At 52.9% G+C, this 22,989-nt stretch overlaps 6 protein-coding genes across 6 annotated transcripts; 5 read left to right on the top strand and 1 right to left on the bottom strand.

The window, feature by feature from the left end:
- Positions 1-1,025: 1,025 nt before the first annotated feature.
- Positions 1,026-2,609, top strand: NCS57_01241400 (RanBD1 domain-containing protein; the record flags this gene model as incomplete). Its single annotated transcript, XM_053062087.1, has 4 exons — positions 1,026-1,388; positions 1,446-2,031; positions 2,081-2,478; positions 2,538-2,609. 4 exons carry the CDS (start codon positions 1,026-1,028, stop codon positions 2,607-2,609), a joined length of 1,419 nt encoding a protein of 472 aa, XP_052908615.1.
- Positions 2,610-3,317: 708 nt separating this feature from the next.
- NCS57_01241300 (uncharacterized protein) lies at positions 3,318-6,886 on the top strand (the record flags this gene model as incomplete). The annotated part of the gene is made up of 2 exons (XM_053062086.1): positions 3,318-4,812; positions 4,869-6,886. The coding sequence occupies 2 exons, from the start codon at positions 3,318-3,320 to the stop codon at positions 6,884-6,886; spliced, it is 3,513 nt and encodes a 1,170-aa protein (XP_052908614.1).
- Positions 6,887-8,163: 1,277 nt separating this feature from the next.
- Positions 8,164-9,734, top strand: NCS57_01241200 (Vacuolar calcium ion transporter; the record flags this gene model as incomplete). The annotated part of the gene is made up of 4 exons (XM_053062085.1): positions 8,164-8,467; positions 8,522-8,660; positions 8,710-8,916; positions 8,975-9,734. The coding sequence occupies 4 exons, from the start codon at positions 8,164-8,166 to the stop codon at positions 9,732-9,734; spliced, it is 1,410 nt and encodes a 469-aa protein (XP_052908613.1).
- A 356-nt stretch (positions 9,735-10,090) lies between these two features.
- Positions 10,091-12,835, bottom strand: NCS57_01241100 (Nitrate reductase; the record flags this gene model as incomplete). Its single annotated transcript, XM_053062084.1, has 2 exons — positions 10,091-10,995; positions 11,047-12,835. 2 exons carry the CDS (start codon positions 12,833-12,835, stop codon positions 10,091-10,093), a joined length of 2,694 nt encoding a protein of 897 aa, XP_052908612.1.
- Positions 12,836-14,042: 1,207 nt separating this feature from the next.
- On the top strand, positions 14,043-17,859 carry NCS57_01241000 (uncharacterized protein; the record flags this gene model as incomplete). The annotated part of the gene is made up of 9 exons (XM_053062083.1): positions 14,043-14,061; positions 14,117-14,161; positions 14,232-16,267; positions 16,315-16,606; positions 16,658-16,812; positions 16,864-17,148; positions 17,200-17,499; positions 17,555-17,696; positions 17,756-17,859. 9 exons carry the CDS (start codon positions 14,043-14,045, stop codon positions 17,857-17,859), a joined length of 3,378 nt encoding a protein of 1,125 aa, XP_052908611.1.
- A 1,333-nt stretch (positions 17,860-19,192) lies between these two features.
- Positions 19,193-21,641, top strand: NCS57_01240900 (Chitin synthase; the record flags this gene model as incomplete). The annotated part of the gene is made up of 3 exons (XM_053062082.1): positions 19,193-19,225; positions 19,291-19,457; positions 19,511-21,641. 3 exons carry the CDS (start codon positions 19,193-19,195, stop codon positions 21,639-21,641), a joined length of 2,331 nt encoding a protein of 776 aa, XP_052908610.1.
- Positions 21,642-22,989: the final 1,348 nt, after the last annotated feature.

Here is a 22,989-nt window from a genome sequence, read left to right as displayed (position 1 = left end):
TTTCTGTATCTCGTTGGGAATTTGTATTCATTGTTATCTCGTACCTACTTTTAGAATTTGAAGTGAAACATGCGCATGTTATTTTCCGAGGCGCAACGCATCTTGGTGGACACGGTATGCAAAGGGAACAAGCTTGATCGTCTGTGAGAAGCTCAATGACGAGCAGGTCACTGTCCATGCTGCTCCACGGTGAGCTTGCCACTGACTTATTCAAGCTTGCCATCTATCCCACACCGCCCTGTCTCCCGTCTTCCCCGGCGAGCTGCCTCCATGGATTCAAGGATCCAAGCATGCTAGAACCCCTGCCGCAGCAGAAGACGACGAACGGGCGGCTTGGAGATTGGCGATGTGAGCCATTCACAGCCACTGGCCATGGGCTAAGGCAAGGGACCCGACGAGACGCCCTGGCCGAGGTGCTGGGGAACAATGGACGGCTGGTAGATTAGCTCAAGGTACATACTCCCTGTGTCGACCTCCCCCTCCCCCCGATCTCCAATTACGAGTACATCCATCTTTCTTAATGTCTGCCCTTTTATCATACATAGAACCAAACGATCTATCACCCTGTTGTTCGTCCCCGTTTCCTCTTTTGGGGGCTGAGATTGATTACCCCTCCTTCCGGCGCAGGCGCCAGCCCAGCCAGGCCAGGCCAGGCGTGGGCGGTGAAGGTCTAGTTTGGTTTTGGTTATTTTGACGTCGGCGACTCTACATTCTCTTGATTGGAGGAGAGCGCTCAAGTCCTCAACCGCCAGCCGACCTTCGTACCTAGTCCAGCATTGACGAAGACCCAACTCACACAACCCGCGAAGCCTGGTCTCGAGACCAACACATCGCATCATTCCTTGACTCTAGCAGGAGCACGACCAAACCCCGTCTGCCGCTTCTTATTCGATCGCAGATCCAGTAACGAAACGAGCGTGAAACCATCTATCTCTGCCGTACCCGATCAGCTAGCAATCAATCTCGTTCGTGCCCTCGTCAGTCCCGCCGTCATCACGCCCGCCGAGCCGCACAGCCAGCCCGCCATGGCCGACGACGCACCCGACGCCAGCCCCAAGAACGAGCCCCTCAACATCGAGACCAAGGAAGACGCCGAGACCCGCGCTGCTCGTCGGGAGCTTAAGCAGTCATCCATCTCCGATACAACACCGTCGGCTGCAGATGGCTCCGACACGGCCAATGCCTCTGATGCGCCAGACAGCGACCTGAAGGATCAGGTTGCGTCGCCCAAGAAGAAGCGCGCGCACGACCAGCTCGAGGGCGGCAAGGAGGCCGAGGACAATGATGCGAACAGCGTTGCATCGACCGATTCCGCCAAGGACAGGGCCTCGCGACTAGAGCCCGAGAAGAAGCGTCCTCGCGATGAGGACTCCAACGACGCAGAGCCGGTATGCCGCCTCGAACGTCCCTTGAAGCGCGCCAGGCAGACCGCTGACTCTACACAGACCTCAACAGCTGCCTCGAGCCAAGAAGCGACCAAGGAGAACGAGGCCGGCAAGTCGCCAGCCAAGAATGCTCAACCACAAACCTCTGCCAGCGCCTTTGCCGCCTCCGGCTTTGGCAAGCTGTCCTCTGGATCATCGCCGTTCGCCAGCCTCGGCGGCTCTCAGGGCGGCAGCGTATTTGGCTCTGCTGCCGCTGGCAAGCCCTCGCTTAGCTCATTTGCGTCTCCGGCTCCGTCCACAGATGCGCAGCCCCCCGCCGCACCGAAGTTGACCTTTGGCAGCACCAGCGGCGCATCGCCCTTTGCCGGTCTGTCTTCTGGTACTAATGGTTTTGGAAGCGCATTCGGCTCGAGCGCCTTTGGATCTGCCCTGGGAGGTGCCAAGCCCCTCTCGAGTTTCGCCGCCCCTGGAAAGGAGCCTCTTAAGAGCGAGAAGCCTGCCAAGCCGTTTGGTGCTCCCGACAGCAGCGACGACGAAGATGAGGACGGTGACGAGGATGGCGACGAGAATGAGCCCCAAGAGGTTGAGCGCGCCCTGTCCCCAGAGAAGGATTCCGATGAGAAGAGGAAGCTCAAGCTTCAGAAAGGTGGGTACTTATCGTTCATAACGTCAAACTTGATACTGACAATAACTAGTTGAGGTGAACGATGGCGAGGACGGCGAGGCTACGATCATATCTGTGAGAGCCAAGATGTTCTATCACGACAAGGAAGCAGGCTGGAAGGAGCGTGGAGCAGGCATGTTGAAGATCAACGTACCCCAAGCTTGTGTCGAGTATGATGACAACGGTGCCGTCGTCCCGGGATCATTTGATGCTTCTGCGCTAGAAGTCGATGACCCAGAAAGCGCAAGCACTCACGGGCACAAGGTTGCTCGTCTTATTATGAGACAGGATCAGACTCACCGAGTCATTCTCAACACGGCGCTTGTTGCAGCCATGAAGTTCCAAGAGAAGGCTTCGCTGAAGTCAGTTGGAATTCTCTTTACTGCCTTTGAGGGTGAACAGGCAAAGCCTGTGAGCATTACCATGCGGGTGAGTAACAATGTCTTGACCTCGTCTGTGTGCTGTGATACTGACAATCTACCGCTTAGATGACTGCTGCCAATGCTAAGGGCTTTATGAATGAGATCGGCGTCATCCAAAGGGAACTCCGGAGCAGCTAGAGGTTGCGACAGGATATATTCTCGGACACCACGCCGAGCCCATAATGATGCAACGTCCAGTCACCCAGCCCATGCGGGTTCGCGAACAAAGATTTGTGTGGATGACGGCAAGGACAGGCAGGCTAGACGCCGATGCTGGAGCAATTGGCAGGGCAATCATCAGCCTGAAAGGATACAGGGCACCGCCCGGCTTGGAACAGGCGTGCTGTGCAAGGGAACAAGGGATTTGCTTGCGCTACACTTCAGCTTGGTAACCGGAATCATGGATAGAATTGTGTAATCATAGCTGGGAGCATTGCTGGACCATATGGGAGCTATAGTACAACTCCCGGGCGTAGAAACAGACGAACGGGAGGGGAAACGCAGCCGTGTGCTGGTCATGCAGTCGTATTCACAATATAAATGCAGTTTGTATCTGACGAAGGTTATAGACCGATCGAGTTCAGTCTAAGAAGAGGTCATCTACCACCTACTGAGGCTTGGCCTTGCCACGTGCCTGCCAATATTCGTTGCAATTGAAGTTGAATTAGCGAATCAACCGCACGTGATTTGGCGTTGATTCCGCGAATGTCTGGGTCTGGATGACGTCGCCACTTTCACGTCTCACGTTCTCCTTTTGGGACGACTCGAAATAAGGCACTATTGATTGGCAGAGCCTCCACATATCACTTCTTGAACACCAGTGATGATACCCCATTTTGTTACAACATGACAGACTCCCCTGAGCCTGGCATGGCTGACAGGCCTCCTCCTTCGGCGAGCAGAGGGAAACGAAAACGTGAGCCTGAACGGGAACCTGGCGATGAGAGCTCAGCTGCAAGTGAATCGAGCGGATCAGGATCTAAACGAGGCGCCAAAGGAGGTAAAGGAAAGCCGGGCCTCAAGAGGCAAGCCAGCAACATCGTGGTGCCCTGTGTCATGGAATGGCCAGAAGCGTTCAAGCAACTGGAGCGGACACATCGTGCGCTCAACCTTGTGTATACCTTTTGCACCACACGAAAACACCTCGCTACAACCTTTGATATGATAAAACCGGCCGTGGAAGCTCACACGAAACGAGACCTCTCAATTGAAGAGATTGCATCGATGGTAGCACTTCGCCCAGAGGGTATCTACTTCGCCTACGTTGACGAGATCATGCTGCAACTGGACATCAAAGGATCAGAAAGGGATGATGTTTTCAGAAACGGAAGGTCATCAAGGTCACAGGCACCAGCTCACGATGCATCGGTTGGTGGTTATTCCGGCATGGAGAGTCTTGACAAGCAACACGATCGGGAACTTGAGCCTACGGGGCGGGAGGTGCTGTTTCTCGAGTTTCTCGATGGCGATCTGAAGCGTCAGGTCCCCAGTAAGACGGGGGAACCGACGGACCCAAACAGAAGGTTGAGAGCAGAGCAGCTGAGGATGCCTGTCTTCAGCCAGAAGCAGATGACGAACCTCATTGAGAGGCGGAACCAAAAGTTTGCGAATGCCATTAATGTCTTTCTGAACAAGTGTGTCGAAGACAAACTGGACCCGCAAGAGACCCTTACAGAACGAACAAAGAGTCACATCCCGATGCCATCAACGAACGAAGAATTTGCCCCAGAGAAGGCAGCAGACTCCATACCGGAGAGTATTCCAAAAGAAAGGAAGTCAATACCTGAGATTGTTCAAGATCTCAAAGACAGCCCGTGGTATACGGGACAGATCGTCCCAGACGGACATCGAGTATTTGAGCAACAGGAACCCGTCTATGGCGATCTTAACTTTCTACTGAGTCAGGATCTGGTGAATGCTCTGTATAACGCCAAAGGGATCACTCAATTCTATGCACATCAATCAGAAGCTCTCAACAGTCTTCATGATGGCCAGCATGTCGTTGTGTCAACTTCAACAAGCTCTGGAAAGAGTCTTATCTACCAGCTTCCAGTGCTCTACGCCCTTGAGCAAGATTGCAACTCCAGAGCCATGTACATTTTCCCGACGAAAGCTTTGGCACAGGACCAGAAGCGGAGCTTGAAGGAGATGATGGGTTACATGCCTGGTCTCGAAGAGACCATGGTCGAGACATTTGACGGAGATACTCCCATGACTGATCGAAATATGATTCGAGAGCAAGCGAGGATCATCTTTACAAACCCGGACATGCTTCACATCACCATCCTACCTCAGGAGGAGCGCTGGAGATCATTCCTGAAGAATCTTAAGTACGTTGTTGGTAAGTGCCTAAGACAAGTGCTTATGTGGTGAGGCAGCACTAATATCAGCTTACAGTGGACGAGTTGCACTACTACAACGGTCAAATGGGATCCCACATGTCATTTATCATGCGAAGGCTAAGGCGAATTTGTGCTGCCGTGGGAAACCGACGCGTCAAGTTTATCTCTTGCTCAGCCACGGTAGCCAACCCGGAGCAGCATTTCAAGACGATATTCGGCATTGACAACGTCCGCCTGATAGATTTCGATGGGTCCCCATCTGGACGGAAAGAGTTTCTCTGCTGGAACACGCCCTACAAGGACCCTGGTGACCCTGCTTCTGGACGCGGCAGTGCCAAGTTCGAGTGTGCGCGTCTCTTCTGTGCCCTTATGTTGAGGGGTGTGAGGATCATTGCATTCTGCAGGGTCAGAGCCCAATGTGAGGTGCTGGTTAGCGCCATCAAGCAAGAATTGGAGGCCTTGGGGCGCCCAGAATGCATCAACCTCGTGATGGGATACCGTGGCGGTTATACGGCACAGGACAGACGCAGGATTGAGACTGAAATGTTTCAGGGTCAGCTCCTGGGAATTGTCGCGACTACGGCGCTGGAACTAGGCATCGACATTGGCTCATTGGACTGTGTCATGACCTGGGGTTTCCCGTATACTATTGCCAATCTGCGTCAACAGAGCGGCAGGGCGGGACGCCGCAACAAGGATTCGCTGTCAATCCTGGTTGGCGACGGGTTTGCTACCGACCAGCACTATATGCAGAACCCGGACGAGCTATTTACAAAGCCCAACTGCGAGCTGCAGGTTGACCTGGAGAATATGCTGGTGCGTGAAGGCCACATCCAGTGTGCGGCTTACGAGATGCCCATACGTCCAAATGAAGACAGAAAGTACTTCGGCAAAGACTTGCCGAAGATCTGCGACGAGCGCTTGCTGAGGGATGAGATGGGGTTCTACCACTGCCACGATCGATTTCGACCAATCCCTGCAAAGTACGTTGCTATTCGAGACACGGAAGATGAGCATTTTGCTATTATCGACATTACAAACGGCCGGAACGTCGTGTTGGAAGAGCTGGAGGCCTCCAGAGCGACATTTACCATCTACGACGGTGCCATCTTCCTTCACCAGGGCAACCCGTACCTTGTACGAGATTTCCTCCCTGACAAGAGGATGGCCAAGGTGGAAAGGGTCAAGGTAGACTGGACAACTGTGCAGCGCGACTATACTGATATTGACCCTACTGAGACGGAAGCCATCAGGACTATCCCGGGGTCACGCTCACATGCCTACTACGGTACTATCAAGATTCAGCAGAACGTATTTGGTTTCTTCAAGGTTGACCGGAAGGGGCGGGTACTTGACGCAGTGCAAGTGGACAACCCGCCAGTAATTCGTTTCAGCAAAGGGATGTGGCTTGACGTCCCCAAGAAGGCCATTGATATCCTTCAGGCAAGACGGCTTCATGTGGCAGCGGGGATTCATGCAGCAGAACATGCCATCATGAGTCTACTACCGACGTTCGTCGTCAGCATGCCTGGCGATGTACGAACCGAGTGTAAGATTGCGGTAAAGGAGTTTGCAAAAAAAGAAACTCAGAGAAAGCGGCCAGCGCGGTTGACATTCTACGACGCCAAAGGAGGCGCAGGAGGGTCAGGTATCAGCACCAAAGCTTTCGATCACATCGACCAGCTGCTGCGGGATGCCCTGCAGCGAGTTGAAGGTTGTCAGTGTGAGCGAGGCTGTGTGGAATGTGTAGCATCAGAGTTGTGTAAGGAAGCTAACGAGGTGATGAGCAAGGCGGGAAGCCAGGTGGTCCTCAAGACTCTGCTAAACATGGAAGTGGACGTGGACGAGCTACCGATGGGCCCAGAGCTGAACACGCCGGTGGGGATCGAGACGGTGGTGGTCGCAGAGGCTGTGCCATACCGGACCAAAGATGCAGTGTTTGGGAACAAGCCGGCAGTGCAGGAGGGCCAAGGCGAGTCTGGGGACGTTTCTGGGGACGCTGCCAAGCCAGGAGGTTCTGGAACTCCAGATGGCGACGGGGGGTTCGAGAGGTGGCTTGGGGGTTCAATGTAAGCATATGGACTTTTGGGGGGCACCAGGGCGAAGCTAGCGTAGGACGGACGGAACACGGCACGTTGGTACGAATGAGACGAGTTACCCCTGTCGAGGTTGAGGAACAAGCTTTTTTGAGTTCCGGTGCTAGACACCCAAGGGATGGCGGGCTAGTTGGCGAGATATGATTTGGTCTAGACCTTGGGATTAGTGTAGAAACAAGATTGAGGTTTGGAGATTGCAGTAGGAGAGCGGCGTGGAGAGAAGAGAGTGATGGATGAAGCGATCAAACACAAGTTGCTAAACATGCAATGATGTCGTCGTCGGGCGGTAGTTGATGTACATGTTCCTTGTCGGAGTGAGATTGTGACGTAGCGCTGGCGATCTCGCGTATGCCCAAAAGCCAAGGCTGTGCCAAGCAATCTTAACCCAGGACCCGAAAAACAACGGCTGGGCCCGCTGTGGCTGGTCATAGACGCCCGCAGATTTGCCCTGGCGCCTGTTGCTGGAAAGATGGAATGAGGAGCCGAGACGAGACAGCTGGAGATGCCGAGCTCTGTGTTGAGTTGGGCTCTATGCTGTGGGGAGAAGGAGAAGGAGAAGGAAAGGATTCAGAGCCCTACAGGAGGACGTCGCCGGGCGGTCCATGCAGCTAAACTTGGCAGGGACGGGACAACAATTCGTTGACCGCATCCACAGCCTCGAATCATCCCAACGTCCTCCCATTGGCATCGGATCTATTGGACCAAGCCATCATTGAACTTGCAGGGGCCAGACCCTTTGACCCGCCAAGACCCAGACACTGCGCCCAGAAAGGGGATCAAGGGCCAGCGCAGGATGGGGGCCCCAGGGTGAAACAACATTCAGCTCGGCAACGAATGGTCACTCAACGCAACCAAAAAAAAAGACCAAAGTGCATTCATGCCACATGGTGGTGCCGTCTTGGCATCTAAGCATGGGCTAGAGTTAAAGATGGGGGATCCAAAAGTCAGACTATCCTTGCTTGCGCCTTCCTCGGGTGAAGCGGCCTCCTCCCTCCTGCCTGCCCTGCTAGTTATATCATGGACGAGGGCTGCACACTAAAGCACGCTTTCGTTCCAGCCATGGTGGTTGTCCTCTCTTAAGCTTAACAAACAAGAATTCGACCGCCACAACTCAAACACGGGCGCTACGCATCCCGGAGCGGTCTGGTCTACACCTACTTTCGTCGTGTCTCGAAACGACTGGCCCCAGAATCAGGCCCGGCTCCCTCCCATCCCCTCCCCCCGGAGATTGGCCCGTACATATACCAAGTCGTCATGCCTCAACAATCCCCGCCCCCCTCGCCCTCGCGGGAGGCATATTACCCCCTTACCAACCTGCGAGACACTGGGAGTGAGGACCGCACTCTTCCTGCACCCACCACCTACGACGAGTTCAAGAAGAGCAAGAAGATGGACCACTACACCAGGACCACGCGATGGATCAAGCCTGCTGGCGAGAGTGGCCGCAAGGGCTTCCATCCTATACACTTTACCAAGATCTCGTTCAAGTCGGCGAGTCGAGCTAGTTTGCTCTGCAATTTGTTCTGGCCTGTTGTACCTGCTGCCATTGCTGTTCGCTGTAAGTCGAATTTGGTGATGGTGTTGAGATCCATTGTTAACATGTCTCGACTAGATGCTCTTCCCGACCACCACACCCTCATCTTTATTCTCGCCTACATCGCCATGGTCCCTTGTGCCAACATGATTGGCTTCGCTGGCCAAGAACTCGCCCGAAAGCTGCCTCATGTCTTTGGCGTCCTCACTGAGATCACGTATGGCTCTATCATCATTTCCCCCACAGTTCATACTAATTGCTTCCAGTATCGGTTCCATTGTCGAAATTGTTCTTTTCATGGTCCTTCTGAACAAGGACATGTACTTCGTTATCAAGGCTGCCATCCTGGGTTCCATCCTTGCCACTATGCTTTTCTGCTTGGGCGCCTGCTTCTTTGTGGGTGGACTGCTGGAGGAGGAACAGACATTCAACGAGGCGATTAGCGAAGCCGGAAGCGGTTTGCTCTTCACTGCGTACGTTTCACCGGAGCCATGTTATATCCTGAATTACCAGCAACTAACACGCCACCAGCGGTGTCGTTCTCGCACTACCAACCGTTTTCGAGCATGGTCGATTTGCCGGCAACAACGACACGGATGCAGAAGTTGAGCACCAGACGCTGCAGATCTCTCGCGTCATCTCAATCCTTCTCATCATTGCCTACATCGTCTACGTCTTTTTCCAGACGCGAACTCACCACGGTATCTACGACGCCATCTTCGAGCACGACGAGCACCGTGACAAGGACAAGCACAAGGACGTTGACAAGGCCAAGCTCACCCTGACCGAGTGTGTCCTTGCGTTGGCCGTCTCCGTTGCTCTTGTGTCACTCATGGCCGTCATCCTGGTCTTGCAGATCCACCATGTTATTGAGAGGGGAGATGTGTCTGATGCCTTCATGGGTCTTATCTTAGTGCCTTTTGTCGAGAAGTTTGCCGAGCATCTCACCGCTGTCGATGAGGCCTGGGACAACCAGATGAACTTTGCCCTCTCTCACGTTCTCGGTGCTACTCTGCAGACCGCCCTCTTCAATGCACCCCTGGCTGTCATCGTCAGCTGGGGTCTCGGCAAGGAGCTTGATCTCAACTTTGATGTCTTCAACTTGGTCATGCTTATTCTTGGTATCCTCACCGTTGGCCGATTCCTTCAGGACCAGAAGAGCAACTACCTGGAGGGTTTCCTGCTCATGATTCTCTACGTGGCCATTGCCGCTGGTGCGTGGTACTACCCTGACCCCGTCGAGCACGGAGCTTCCGGTGGAAGTGAGGGTGCAAGCGAGGGTGGTCACTAATCAACAACGGAACGCCTCGCCATAAACCAGACGAAACATTACATTACGATATGATGACTAGGAATTACTTGGTGTTTGCAGTCATCTTTGGACAAGCGCGTGAGCAATTACGGTAGTAGGACATTGGATTCTGGTAGCGGGAGCATTGGAATACTGGTGACACTTTTTGATTCTGGGGAGTTTTGCTCAAAATATTCTAGATTGCGGTTTGGTTACCTGCAATAACTATACAAGAAAAGAAACCTTAACAAACACCGTTTTATCACTCAAGTTATCCCGTTTCATCCCGCCACGCAATATCTCTTAATGAGTTGTCTCTCTTCTCGTCATGAAGCCACTGAACCTCGACTGTCTGTTTAGAAAAAGACAAAATCATCTTCCTTCCAGCCCATTCCTGAGAATATCTCTTTGACACTCTTCTCCATCGGACCAGGTCCGCATACAAGTACCAGTTCATCGCCCTCTCTATTGTTGGCGAGCTGGCCTATGTCTCTCTCGCACAACGCCTTGTTCACGCGACCAGTCACTCCCGTCCACGATGGTGATGGGTTGGTGAGAGCATGTATGATGCGGCACCTCTCAGAGTTGGCCGAAGCTATCTCATCGAGCTCTGTCTTGCAGAGAATGTCTTCCTCGGCGCGGTTACCGTCAAAGACGAGACAGGGCGTTGGATCAGTGGGGTCGCGCATCACGGCACGGAGGACCTGACGGATCGGGGTGATGCCAGATCCGCCGCAGACCATGATGAAACGGCGGACACGGCGTTCTTTGCCGCCGATGGAGCAGAGTCCACCGCCGAGATACTCAAACTTGCCAACGGGACCCTTGAACTCGACAAAGTGTCCTAGAGGAAGAGCGTCGAGAGCCTGTGTCATGACGCCGCCCTTGCGTTGGGGCGTGTCGTAGTAGATCTTGATGAGCACATCGAGCCGCCCCTTCTCCGAGCCATCTGAGTAGGGTGTGTAGGCACGGATGATAGCATCGCGGGTCGCCGGGTCACGGAGGCGCACCATCAGATGCTGACCAGTGGGGAGACCAATCTCCTGATTGTCATGGTTAAGCTTGAAGGTGAAGATCTTTGTGTCAGACGAGATGGTCGTCTTGCGCTCCAGAATGGCTTTACTCCACGTCTTAGACTGGAGGAAGACGGGGCGGTTCAGATCCTCTTCTGCCGAGTCGTCGCCGCTGAGGGCGGCACGGGAGGCTTCGTCAAGGGTGCCGATGTGGTAGGCGGGCATCATTGCCTTGGCATTTTCACTGTCTAGTAGGACTGTTAGTAAGTGAAGCTGTATGAACCATTCAAGTAACTTACGAATAGTCATGAATTCTTCAGTCACGTCTTGGCCAGCAGCACCAAAGATGGACGCCGCACCACCGGGATGGCCTTCTAAGAAAGGCGTCCCGTCAAACACCTCACCATTGACAACAAACCAAGGATCGACCTCACCATCGTGCTGCTTGAGCTCAGCGGCCGTGATCTTGCGGTCGACCTTGGGGTCGGTCAAGCAGATCTCCTTTTCAGGCTCCTGCTCCACGGCATCTTCTGCTTCACCAGAGACCTTTTCGCCCCAGAAGCCGTTGGCGAGGTTCCCGCCGGCCTTTTTGACGCGGTCCATCCAGCCTCCTGGCATCAAGGCCGGTTGTGTAGGGTGCTCGAACCGGAGTGAGTGGGCTTCCTTATGGATGACGACGCGGAACCAGGGGTTATTCATCATACCGAGGACGCTCCAGTACATGTCACGAGGCTGGACCATCATGGATTCATCCATTGCCCGGATCATGATATCGTCTGCCTCACGGAGCTCGTCAATAGGAATGTCAAGTTCCCAGAAGCACCAGCAGAAACACGTCTCACGCCACCACATGTCGACTCGTCCGCCATACAGAGTGTCTCCCTCAGGCGCGAATCGGTAATCGTCTTCGGGATATCGGACAGTGGCCAGCCGCCATGACTTGCCCTTGTCAAGGGTAACTTCTGCCCTAGTGACACGCTTTCCACCGCCGGCATAGGCGTATCCTCGGACTTTGTAACTTGATGGGGCGTCCAGGAACGGGACAGTCTCATCATGGGCGGGATAACATATGGCGCTGTTCGTGTTGAGGTCGTAGATGGCATACTTTTCATCCTTCCACACATCGGGCAAGTCGGCACTGGCCTCAGGGGTGATCATCGTTGGTAGGACTCGGTTGTCGAAGATGTGGTACCAGTTGTCGCTGGGCTCCGATGTGACAATGATCCTCTTGAGCCACTTCACACTTCGCCCACCGATCTGACCGGGAATGATGATTCGAACAGGCTTTCCGTGATCAGGGTGAAGCTTCTGTCCGTTCATCTTGTGAGCGACCATAACGCCGCGGTTGGGATCCATGCACCAGTTGAGCTTGATGGAAGTTCCATAGTATCCGTTAGGCAACTTGTCTGCTCCTTCGAAACAGACATATCTTGCTCCTCGCTTCGGCCTCGCAGCAGCAAGCAAGTCACCGATAGGGACGCCCGTCCAAAGAGCCGTCGATAGACCAGCAGCGCCCCAGGAGAAGCCTTTTGTTTTCCGAACCATGTTTTGCTCCTTGCGGCGGTTTCCGGCACAGACGAGGGTGACGGGATAAGTGGCTTGCTCGTAGTCGTTGAGAAGATCCCTTACTGTCATCTTGATAGGATTATCGACAAGGCCCTCGACTTGGAACTCCCAGTCGAGCATATCGGCGTCCTCGCACTTGGGGACGGCTCCATGGTTGCGGACATAGTGAAGATCCTCGTTGGTGAGGAAACCCTGGTCGTATAGTTCGCTTAGGGGTGCTTCGACGTTGAAGGGATGAACTCCTGTGAGGCGGATAAGACGGGGGTCACGCTTGACATAGTTGTCGGGAGTCTTGAGATCCTCTGGTAGGACCTCTTTTGATCGGAACTTGGGAGGTAGGGCGTAGGGTTTGATGGACTCTATCGATGGCAACCCGATTGGGGGGATCTGTTGCAAGTCGTGAAAGCTACTTATTCGAGATGGCTTCGCTGTATCTGGGGGTGTAGGAGGAAAGCTACCGATAACTGAAGATTCAGAGTTTTCCGGGATGCTCTGAAGAGCTGTTGTTGGAGGAGTCTCCATGTTGAAGAGATGATACAAGTGACGATTATAGACAACAGATACGAATTCAGGAGGTTTGAGTGAACAACTACAAGTTCATAGTAAGAAACGGATGGCGCTCAATAATAACCACTATGGCTGTAGATGGAACGTCCATTTGCCCGTTACCCGGACCCGGAAATCCCCCTGTTGGGGGTCGTCGGATCGGACCAGGCTTTGCCCATGGTGTCGTGTTGCTGGTGTCTCGAGCGAGGAGATGCAAATCACGAATGAGTGGGTGCATAGTGTCCTAGGAGGATCCGCGGAGGTTGTGGCATCGCCGTTATCAGGAGATGCCGGTGGTGGACGAATCATGGAGGCTGATGAGGCGAATCTGGCCGGAGATGTCAAAACCGCTGAGGGTCCGCCGTCGCAATTCGGACTGATAAGAGATAAAGATGGGAAATGGAGTGATTGGGGTCCATTTTCGGAATCCATGCCCTTTAAATTGATTGCGTTTGTCTGGAGAGGCCAATGGATCTGAAGATGATCGTCATCTGTTGCGGGAAAAACCTCACCACGGTCAGGATATGCCGAAGCGTGGGAGGTCATGCCGTGGCTTCAGGGCGTGGGGAGTCCTTGGGATGACGTCTGTGCAAGATGAAATAGACCCCCCATTGTGGCACAAACTGAGGTACCCCAGGATGAGATGATAGTAGGTTGAAATGTCAAAAGGCTATAGTGCCGGGAACCAATGACACTCTATTCTTTCGAATTACTTGGCAGTGTAGGAGCATGAAAGCATCATCACCAAGTCCAACTTAGATGGAAGTCACGAAACATGGCCGCTATAACATTGTTCCGGCGCATCCTCTCAGTGGTTCAGAGAGCAGCAATTCAGAGCCTCCAATCCCCACATCCTGGCTACCAGGTCAGGTACGTACCGGGCCTCATGTAGGGCACCCGCCAACCTCTGACCGTATGCAACCCGAAAGTCAGTAATAACATCAAACTTCAAACATCGATCGACGACTCGCCCTGCCTCTTCGCAATTCCTCCGTCCTGGCCTGACGGAAGCACCCATGTCGGCTCTGTTGCCCTGTCTGCAGTACCACTTTCTGGGAAAATACATCCCTTAGCAGTCCGCGCGCGCCGAATGTAGCGCCGCCCTCCACCCACCTCAGATACGACATACACACACCCAACTACCCCAAGTCGCGAATCCCCTCCCACTCTTGTGTGGCTAGCCATGGATCGCGCAAGGAAGCGTATGTCTTTTTCATGCTTCTCCTCACTTGGGCAGAGAGCTAATCATATTCCTAGGCGAACTGCGCGCTTTGAACGACAAGGCATGGGATGGCGAAAAAGGTGTGAATCACTTCCCATGTCTACCCCACCACTCCCCCCCGCTCCCGCCTGTTGACATCAGATAATATAGATCTCTTCCCTGTTGGGAAGACGCTCGACTCGTCTCTCAAGAAGAATACCGCTTTTATTAAACGATTGCGAACCGCCATCACCGCTGCTACCCTCAGCACCTTCCTCCAGGAAATCCGAACTCTCAGCTTGCACAAGTACCTCTCCGAGATTATATCCGCCTGTTATGAGGGACTATGCAGGCTCAAGTCGCCCGGCGAGATTGAGGCTGGCGTCGAGATCGTCAGCGCTCTACACCAGCGCTTCGGTCCGAGCGAGTTCACGGAATACCTAGCTTGGCTGCTTGGGAAGGGCATGGCGACACCCGACAAGAGTATCCTCAAAGCTCTGGCTCCCGAAGCTCGCGAGAAGGAAGAGAAGGAGCGCATCACCCGCCAGCGCGCATTGCTCCGTGTGGTGACCGAACTCTGGTTGGTTGGTGTTGTAAGGACTCTCGACGATGTAAGCCGACCCGACGATGCGACAAAGGGAGCAGCAGGCAAGGTCGCCGAACTCAAGACTCGGACGAACAAAGGTGCTGGCGCAGACCCATTCCCATTGGAAGTGCTTAAGGACCTTCTTGGATACGATCGCGAACACGCAAATCTCCCGCTTCTCGTCATCTTTGTCAAGTCATTCAGCTGGGATATCCTAGGGGTCAAGCCGAGCGGTGCGGATGGGCGAAAGACGGTTGAGGAAGACGGTACAACTGAGGGCAATGAGGACACCAATGATGAAAAGGACGAAAGTGGAATGTCTTCCGACTCAGACCAACCATTTACCGAGCCCGAGATGCGAGAGCGCTTCAGGAGTGTCCTCAAGAAGTACTTCGACGACGTCAAAGGGCACATCACTCGAGATCAAAAGTCGATTCAGTCACAAGCTCGACGCAATGCCGAGGCATACGTCAAGTCTGGCGAGGTTTTTGAAGATCGACAGGCAAATTATGAGAAACAGGTTAAGGCCCAGGAGCGCCTAGTTTCCAACGCCCAAGTTATCGCAGATGCCATTGGGGCTGAGATGCCTGACTTGAGGGATTCGGACGACTCACTCGGCGCGTCCAATGGGTCAATCGGTCTAGTAAAGACTGGTGATTACTTGCGCTCGATGGGTGACGGAGCTGGTATCTGGGAAGATGAAGACGAGCGCCGCTTCTACGAAAACTTGGTCGACCTTAAGGGCAAGGTCCCGCCTATTCTGCTCGAAGACGGCAAGAAGAAAAAGACCGACACGGATGAACAAGTTGGCAAGAAGATTGATCCTGCCGAGGCCGCTGAGGCTGCCAAACCCGCTGATAGTGCTGATGATCAGTCAACGGCAATCGCCAACCGAACCATTGGTGCCCAGGTTGATGCTCTCCTCGCTCGCCTGCCAGAGCTGACCAACAAAGATGTTGTCGACCAGACAGCGATTGACTTTTGCTTCCTCAATTCCAAGGCTTCCCGCAATCGTCTTGTCAAGGCTTTGACCGAGGTGCCCAAGGGTCGAAGTGATTTGCTTCCATCGTGGTCTCGCCTTGTTGCTACACTTGGACGGTACATGCCAGATGTTCCCAAGGGCCTTGTCGACTATCTCGATGCAGAATTCCGAAGTCTGCAAAGGCGAAAGGAGAAGGACTTCTTGGGCCAGGTTCGACTAAGCAACATTCGGTATCTCGCCGAGCTGACCAAGTTTGGCATCGTCCCGGAACACGTCGTCTTTCACTGCTTGAAGGTCAGTCTTGACGATTTCTCGCGCATGAACATTGAGATTCTGTGCAATCTCATTGAGAACTGCGGTCGATATCTTCTTCGCAACCCTGAGACGGCTCCCCGTATGGTGAGCTTCCTCGAGACTCTTCAGCGCAAGAAGTCTGTTCAGCACATTGGACAACCTGAGCGTATGCTCATCGATAACGCCGTCTACTATGTCGACCCGCCTGAGAGACCGGCTATTGAACAGAAGGAGCGGACACCAATGGAACTCTTTGTTCGCAAATTGATCTATGTTGATATGACCAAGAGAAATTACAGCAAGATCTTGAAGCAAATCAGAAGACTCCACTGGGAAGAGACAGAGGTCTGTATCCCTTGCTTCTCCATATACCAGAGACTGACATGGTTTAGGTTGTTGCCATTTTAGAAAAGGTCTTCTCAAAGCCTGGCAAGGTCAAATATGGCAGTGTCCATCTCCTTGGAATTCTGCTGAGCGCCCTCTATCGCTATCATCCTGCATTTGTTGTCAAGGTTATCGACAACGTCATCGAGTCCATAACCTTTGGGCTAGAGCAGAATGACTACAGATTCTATCAGCGACGCATAGCGGAAGTCAAGTATCTTGGCGAACTCTACAATTACCGCATGCTTGAGCACCCAGTCATCTTCGACACCATGTACAAGATCATGACATTCGGATATGGTGGGCCTATTAACTACCTATAAACAGGATATATGACTTATTGCTTCACAGGTGGTCCGCCCATCCCTGGGAAGTTCAACCCGCTTGATCCTCCGGATGACTTCTTCCGCATTCGCCTTGTCGCAACTATGCTGGAGACTTGCGGAATGTTCTTCAACCGAGGTGCAGCAGGCAAGAAGCTGGACTACTTCCTCTCTTTCTTCCAGGTATAAACTTTTCTATTCGGTTGACAGCGTCTTCTTACTGACTCGAACAAGTATTATATCTTCACAAAGGGGCCTCTGCCTATGGACATCGAGTTCTTGGTGCAAGACACGTTTCATCTCACACGTCCGCAATGGAAGCTCGCTGCTGGTTTGGATGAAGCCGTCAAGGCATTCCAGCTTGCTGTCGCCCAAGATCAGAAGTCGGCAGGTGTTGACAAGACAGCCGATATGGATGACGCCACTAGTGATCCTTCGTCCGATGATGACAATGGCGACAATGATGATGTGGATGGTGATGACAACGACGAGAGCGCTTCCGAAGAGGAGGATGCAGATGTGAGCCAGGCAAGCACCAAACACCATCGTTTAGCTAACAAGCGGTTCCAGGACGTTGAAGAGGAGTCTGACAGCGAGAGCACTTTTGAGGAAGAAGCTATTGTTGTCACTCGACAGGAAGAGGAAGTTGACCCTGAAGACGAGGCTGACTTTGAACGAGAGTATGCCAAGCTGATGGCCGAGAGTCTGGAGTCGCGCAAGTTTGAGCGCAAACAGCTCTTCGACGTGCCACTTCCAGTTCGAGCCAAGAATCGCGAAACACCGTCCTCGGCGGAAGGGGCCAGCAGTGAAGCCCCTCCCAGCCATACTATGGCGTTCTCGCTACTCACCAAGAAGGGCAACCGGCAGCAGGTAGGGAGGTTTCCATTGGCTGGGATCATGACCGTGATGGCTAATCCCGCATCAGACACGAACTGTCGAGTTGCCATCCGACTCGACTTTTGCGATCGCTATGAAGAACCAGCAGCAGGCTGAACGGGAGGAACAGCAGCGCATCAAGAACCTGGTGCTCAACTATGATCTTCAGCAGAACGAAGATCCGGATGGTGGTACAGACCCTAGCTCCCCAGAACTTATTCGCAACGTCAATATTCACATGTCAACTCAGGCAACGAACGGCCGGCGACGTACTACCACAACCGTCTGGAAAGGTCGAACAAGGACCGCGGGCAAAGGTCCAGGAAACTTCAGCTCAGCGATGTCGATTGGTAGACGTGTGAGGATGGGTAAGGTTCACAACTAATCTAGCCTCGGGCTCTCATCCTCCTTGGAGAATATGAGAAAGATGGGGACTCTGATGAGTATCCTCCATCTTCATTGTGCCTCTATCTACAGGTCAAGATCATTCACACGGTCAACGCGCGCCCGATTCGCGCCACGCGTACACGCTCACCGAGTCGGATAGCACCACTCGCCAGCTAACCAAAAAGCACCTGGCATGATCCGTTCCAAGCGTCATGCCTGAATCGCCATCAATTCGAGGACAGAAAGGGCTATCTCCATATCCCTTGGGACATGCTCAACGCCTCGTTTGGCAATGGCCAGGCAAACACACCCTTTTACTCGTCACCAGAGAGCTGTGAGAGTTTGCGCGGTTGATGATGTCAGAGGGAGGGTGTACTTGTCAGGGAGCCGTCGCGACGAACGAAAACCTATCAAACATTTCATGGGTCTGATGATCTTGACAGGCTATTGCCGTGAAGACGCCGCATATTGCTTGACACCGCGAAATGAGATTTAGGTATCTGCGAATACGTCAGGTCGCTAGATGTGTTAGTTCGCTATAGCCGAAAAACGAAACGTGCTCTATAAACGCTATTGATTCAGATTTATTACTGCATTCCTTGGCTAATGTGGTGTGAGTGCTTCGAAGGCCGTGTTGGTCTGCCAATAATGGATACTCACGTTGTGTCCAATCTTTGTTTGCCCTGATGGAGAATTGTTTGCCTGCTCAGATGCTGCATACGCTATTATCTGGTCAATATTCTTCATTTATGCCCGTTCTAGCAGTTGGCTGGTAATATTCATCTTGATTTGTACATCCATTCCTTCAAGCGCAAACTTCAATGTGGTCATGGTGATACCTACCTTCCCCCATCGTGCCTTCTCTCTCAAGCTTTCCCGGCACCTTCCACACTTCAGTTCTCCCAGGTCAAATCATCCCCTTCCGTACTCATCTTGAGCGACTTGACATCTGTCAACTCGCTCCGTTTGTAACACCCTTCGCATCCTCTCATTCGAGACTCGCCATTACATGCGGGCAGCCGTCGGGCGCTCACTCGCTCACGGCAGCGCCACAGTAAGGAGGTGGTCCATTGGAAGAATTCGTCCATCCCTCTTGGCTCCCGCGAGCTGTGAGGCTCTGTGGTGAGCTTGCAGATTCTCGCCCTTCAGGTGCCTAGGGTGAGGCCGTCCATCAGTTCCGCAACTTGTTGACCTTGGCCGTTCTCACCTTCTCCCAGCCTTTGTCTCTGGGGAAGCACTTCCCAGCAGGATACAACCCAGTCAAGAGCTCGGAATTCATTGATCCTATCCCGTTGCAGTCATGGCGGTGCTGGATGACTGGCCTTTGGAAGATGTACGTATGCATGCATCCGAGTGTTGCCCACTCTTCCTATATCGAAGCTGATCCGTTTCCGAAAGATTGTTTATACGAGTATCGTGGGTGTGGTTCTGGTGATGGCCTGCCTCGAGTGGTTTCTCTGGCTGGCAGCTTTTGTTTACTGCCTTGTCAAGGTCTTCCAAAAGGCAGAGCACTGGTCCATCAGTGTACTTTGCGTCGTTGTTGGTGTCGCATTTGTTCTACTCCGGTAAGTTGACGGCTTCTACTTCACATCAAAGAGCACAGACTAACTCATTCCAGCGCCATCTTCCTTCCAATCATGGTAGTGACGCTGCCATTGCCGAGCCAGGTTACCAAGCTATGGCCAGAAGAGATGGTGACGTTTCTCCAGTGGTTCGCCTTTTGGAGCTTCGCCATATTGCTCACAGTCCCTTGGCTGTTCTGCATCTATCAGCTCGTGACCAATCAACTCGGCCGGACGAAGCGCATCAAGCAGGTTCTCGACGATGTGACTGCGCCTAAGGTCGTTGTTGTGATGCCCTGCTATCGAGAAGAGCCCGAAGTCCTCATCAAAGCTATCAATTCCGTCGTCGATTGCGATTATCCAGCCGCATGTATCCACGTTTTCTTATCCTTCGACGGCGAGCAAGAAGACGAGCTATATCTCAACACCATCGACCATCTTGGCGTGTCACTCACGATGGAGTCGTATCCTAAGAGCATCGACGTAAGCTACCGCTCGGCTCGTATAACTGTTTCTCGATTCCCTCATGGAGGCAAGCGTCACTGTCAAAAAGTGACTTTCAAGCTCATTGACAAAGTGTACGAACAGTACCTCAAGCGAAACGACAATCTATTCATCCTTTTTATCGACTCGGATTGCATCTTGGACAAGGTTTGCCTTCAAAACTTTGTCTACGATATGGAGCTCAGTCCCGGCAATACTAGAGACATGCTGGCCATGACTGGTGTCATCACCTCGACGACGAGAAAACATAGTGTTATCACCCTGTTACAGGACATGGAGTACATACATGGGCAATTGTTTGAGCGGACTGTCGAGTCCGGGTGTGGCTCTGTTACTTGTCTACCTGGTGCGCTGACGATGTTACGGTTCTCGGCCTTCCGGCGTATGGCCAAGTATTACTTTGTGGACAAGACGGAGCAGTGCGAGGATCTGTTCGACTTCGCCAAGTGTCACCTAGGGGAGGATCGCTGGCTGACACATCTCTTCATGATCGGAGCCAAGAAGCGGTACCAGATCCAGATGTGCACGTCGGCATTCTGCAAGACGGAAGCTGTTCAGACCTATCGGTCCCTGATTAAGCAGCGGCGCCGATGGTTCCTTGGCTTCATCACCAACGAAGTATGCATGTTGACAGATTGGCGCCTGTGGAAGCGATACCCAATCCTCATTCTAGTTCGATTCATGCAAAACACCATCCGGACGACGGCCTTGCTATTCTTTATCATGGTCCTAGCCCTGATGACAACAGTCAAGAAAGTGGACGATCTTCCCGTGGGATTCATCGCCATCTCTCTAGGCCTCAACTGGATGCTGATGCTGTACTTTGGAGCGAAGCTCCGACGGTTCAAAATCTGGCTGTACCCGCTCATGTTTATTCTGAACCCGTTTTACAACTGGTATTACATGGTGTACGGGATCTTCACGGCAGGGCAGCGAACATGGGGTGGGCCGCGAGCAGATGCTGCAGCAGCAGACACGCACACGACCGCACGGGAAGCTGTAGAACAGGCCGAAAAGCAGGGTGATGAGCTGAACGTGGTTCCAGAGACATTCAGAGCAGCACACGAAGCTCGAAGAGCAGCGTCAAAGCGAGAGTCAGCCGCAACGAGCAGTCTCGGACGGTCCAGGAGCGTGGTGCGGCCGCCAGACAAGATTGATGGCAAGTTCTCAGCTCGTCAGAAGACGGCATCGGGAACATATCTACATCCAGATGAGCTGGATGTAAGTGCAGATGATGTCGAGTCAGGGACATACACCAGACCCCAGTTACGGGAGCGAGACTCTTTTGACAGCATTGTATCTAGCGGAAGCATAGGCTTTGGGGTGTGCACACCACGACGAATGAAGCTTCTCATGGGTGAAGAAGATCGTCGCAAGTACGAGATTGCACAACAGATGCAAACGCAGGCTTCAGAAGTGGGCAACATGCAGGCGGTTCTGCCCGGCCGGAAGCTGTCGGATGCCCCTCTGAGACGAGCAAACTATCTGGCCAGTAGAAATGCAAGGCATCTACATGAACAAGGGCAGTACGGTCGAGTTGCCCAAGGCGAGCCAAATGAGGGGTCCAACATTGGCTCGACGGAGGAGGTGGCTAGTCCAGCCCAGGAGAGAGGGCAATCCAGGCTTGGTGAGAATATGTCGTTTGCGAGCCGGATGGCGAGAGGATTGAAGCAAAGCAGATAAAAAGATGACGACAGATTACTCGAGATTGGCTGCAGCATATTAGCCGGCAGGTGCTGCAGATGGGGGTTAGATAGGTCTATGCTAGATGAAGCTATTTTGGTGGAAGAGTTGTGTGGTGCAGATTGTTGACATGCCGATCTTGCATGGCCATTGACAAGTCAGAGTGGTACGGTCTACCCCGCAATATTGGAGCCGAATTGTCCATGACAAGATAAGATGAGAGGGAAGTCCGGAGATGAGGATGAGCGGGCGTGACCGGGGTGGGTGCTGAAGGTGATCCAGGCGTTGTGTTGTTATCCAGGTGGGTGAGGTTGCTGGTGTGGGATAAGATGAGGCAAAACAGACCAGACCAGACCAGTGGGCAGGAGGACAGGTTTGACATGAAACGTGATGCATGGGTGGACGGTGATTTAGAAACAGGTTCTGCGAGCGGGATGGTCCATAATGCGTTATCATGACAAGCTCTTATTATTGAGGCCCGCATGAATGGATTGCAACTCGGTCCGCTTGTCCAGGGTAAAGAGCCCAACGATGATCACAAGGAAGCATCTGGTTTGTCGGTGAGCCAGCGGAGCAAAATGTGCCTGATGTTAGTTGTTAAAGGCTTGGCACGAGTTGAAAGGTTGTGTCAAAGTCATGCAAATTAATGTTGAGGGCTGGGTAGTTGTTAGTCATGGATGGTTAGGGAGAGTTAGCCGGATTTAAGGCCGCAATCCACGGGATGGAATTCAGGGTCTGTGAGGTTTGTGTGTGTGTACCGCGGAGTAGATATTGTCGAGAGAACATGCTTAACAATGGATGTCTTGATGCTATTGCACCCAGGAGTCGGGTCGTTGCTGGGGTCTCGCCTCGCCTGGTCACCTCTGCCCCTCTATCAACAACAACTTGCCTCACCTTGGGGAGCGGGGGAGGGGCAGCATCTCTCGCCTGGGCACTTTTCCCCTCCCCTTGCTAGCACATCACTCATTTTTTTCTGCCAGACGAGGCGAAGTCTAGGTTGCCTTGGACGCGAGTCAAAAAAAAAAAAAAAGTACATCTGACATGCAATGACCCAATTGCGACTTTGATTAGGCGCCTTGTGCTTTGGCTCGGTGGAGATGCAAGAAGTACCACCCCTGTAAATTGCCTACCTCTTTTTTCTTTCTTTGCCTTGCAGCTGGAGCTGGCGGAATCGCAAAGAAGACTATCGTCGTTTCCAGATTCTGATGGATGGCAACAACGGGGACCCTGGACGTTATATCTATTCCCACTCTGTTTTCTAGGCAGGAGGGGAGATAAGTTGAAGACTGAGTAGAATAAATAGTTTGCCTCGTGCATTACTCGTCTGCTCTTTGTATCCTTTGTTCTG

Source organism: Fusarium keratoplasticum, chromosome 10, assembly GCF_025433545.1.
Source record: "Fusarium keratoplasticum isolate Fu6.1 chromosome 10, whole genome shotgun sequence".
Classification (NCBI taxonomy): Eukaryota; Fungi; Ascomycota; class Sordariomycetes; order Hypocreales; family Nectriaceae; genus Fusarium; species Fusarium keratoplasticum.
This window is presented reverse-complemented; position numbering and strand designations above follow the sequence as displayed.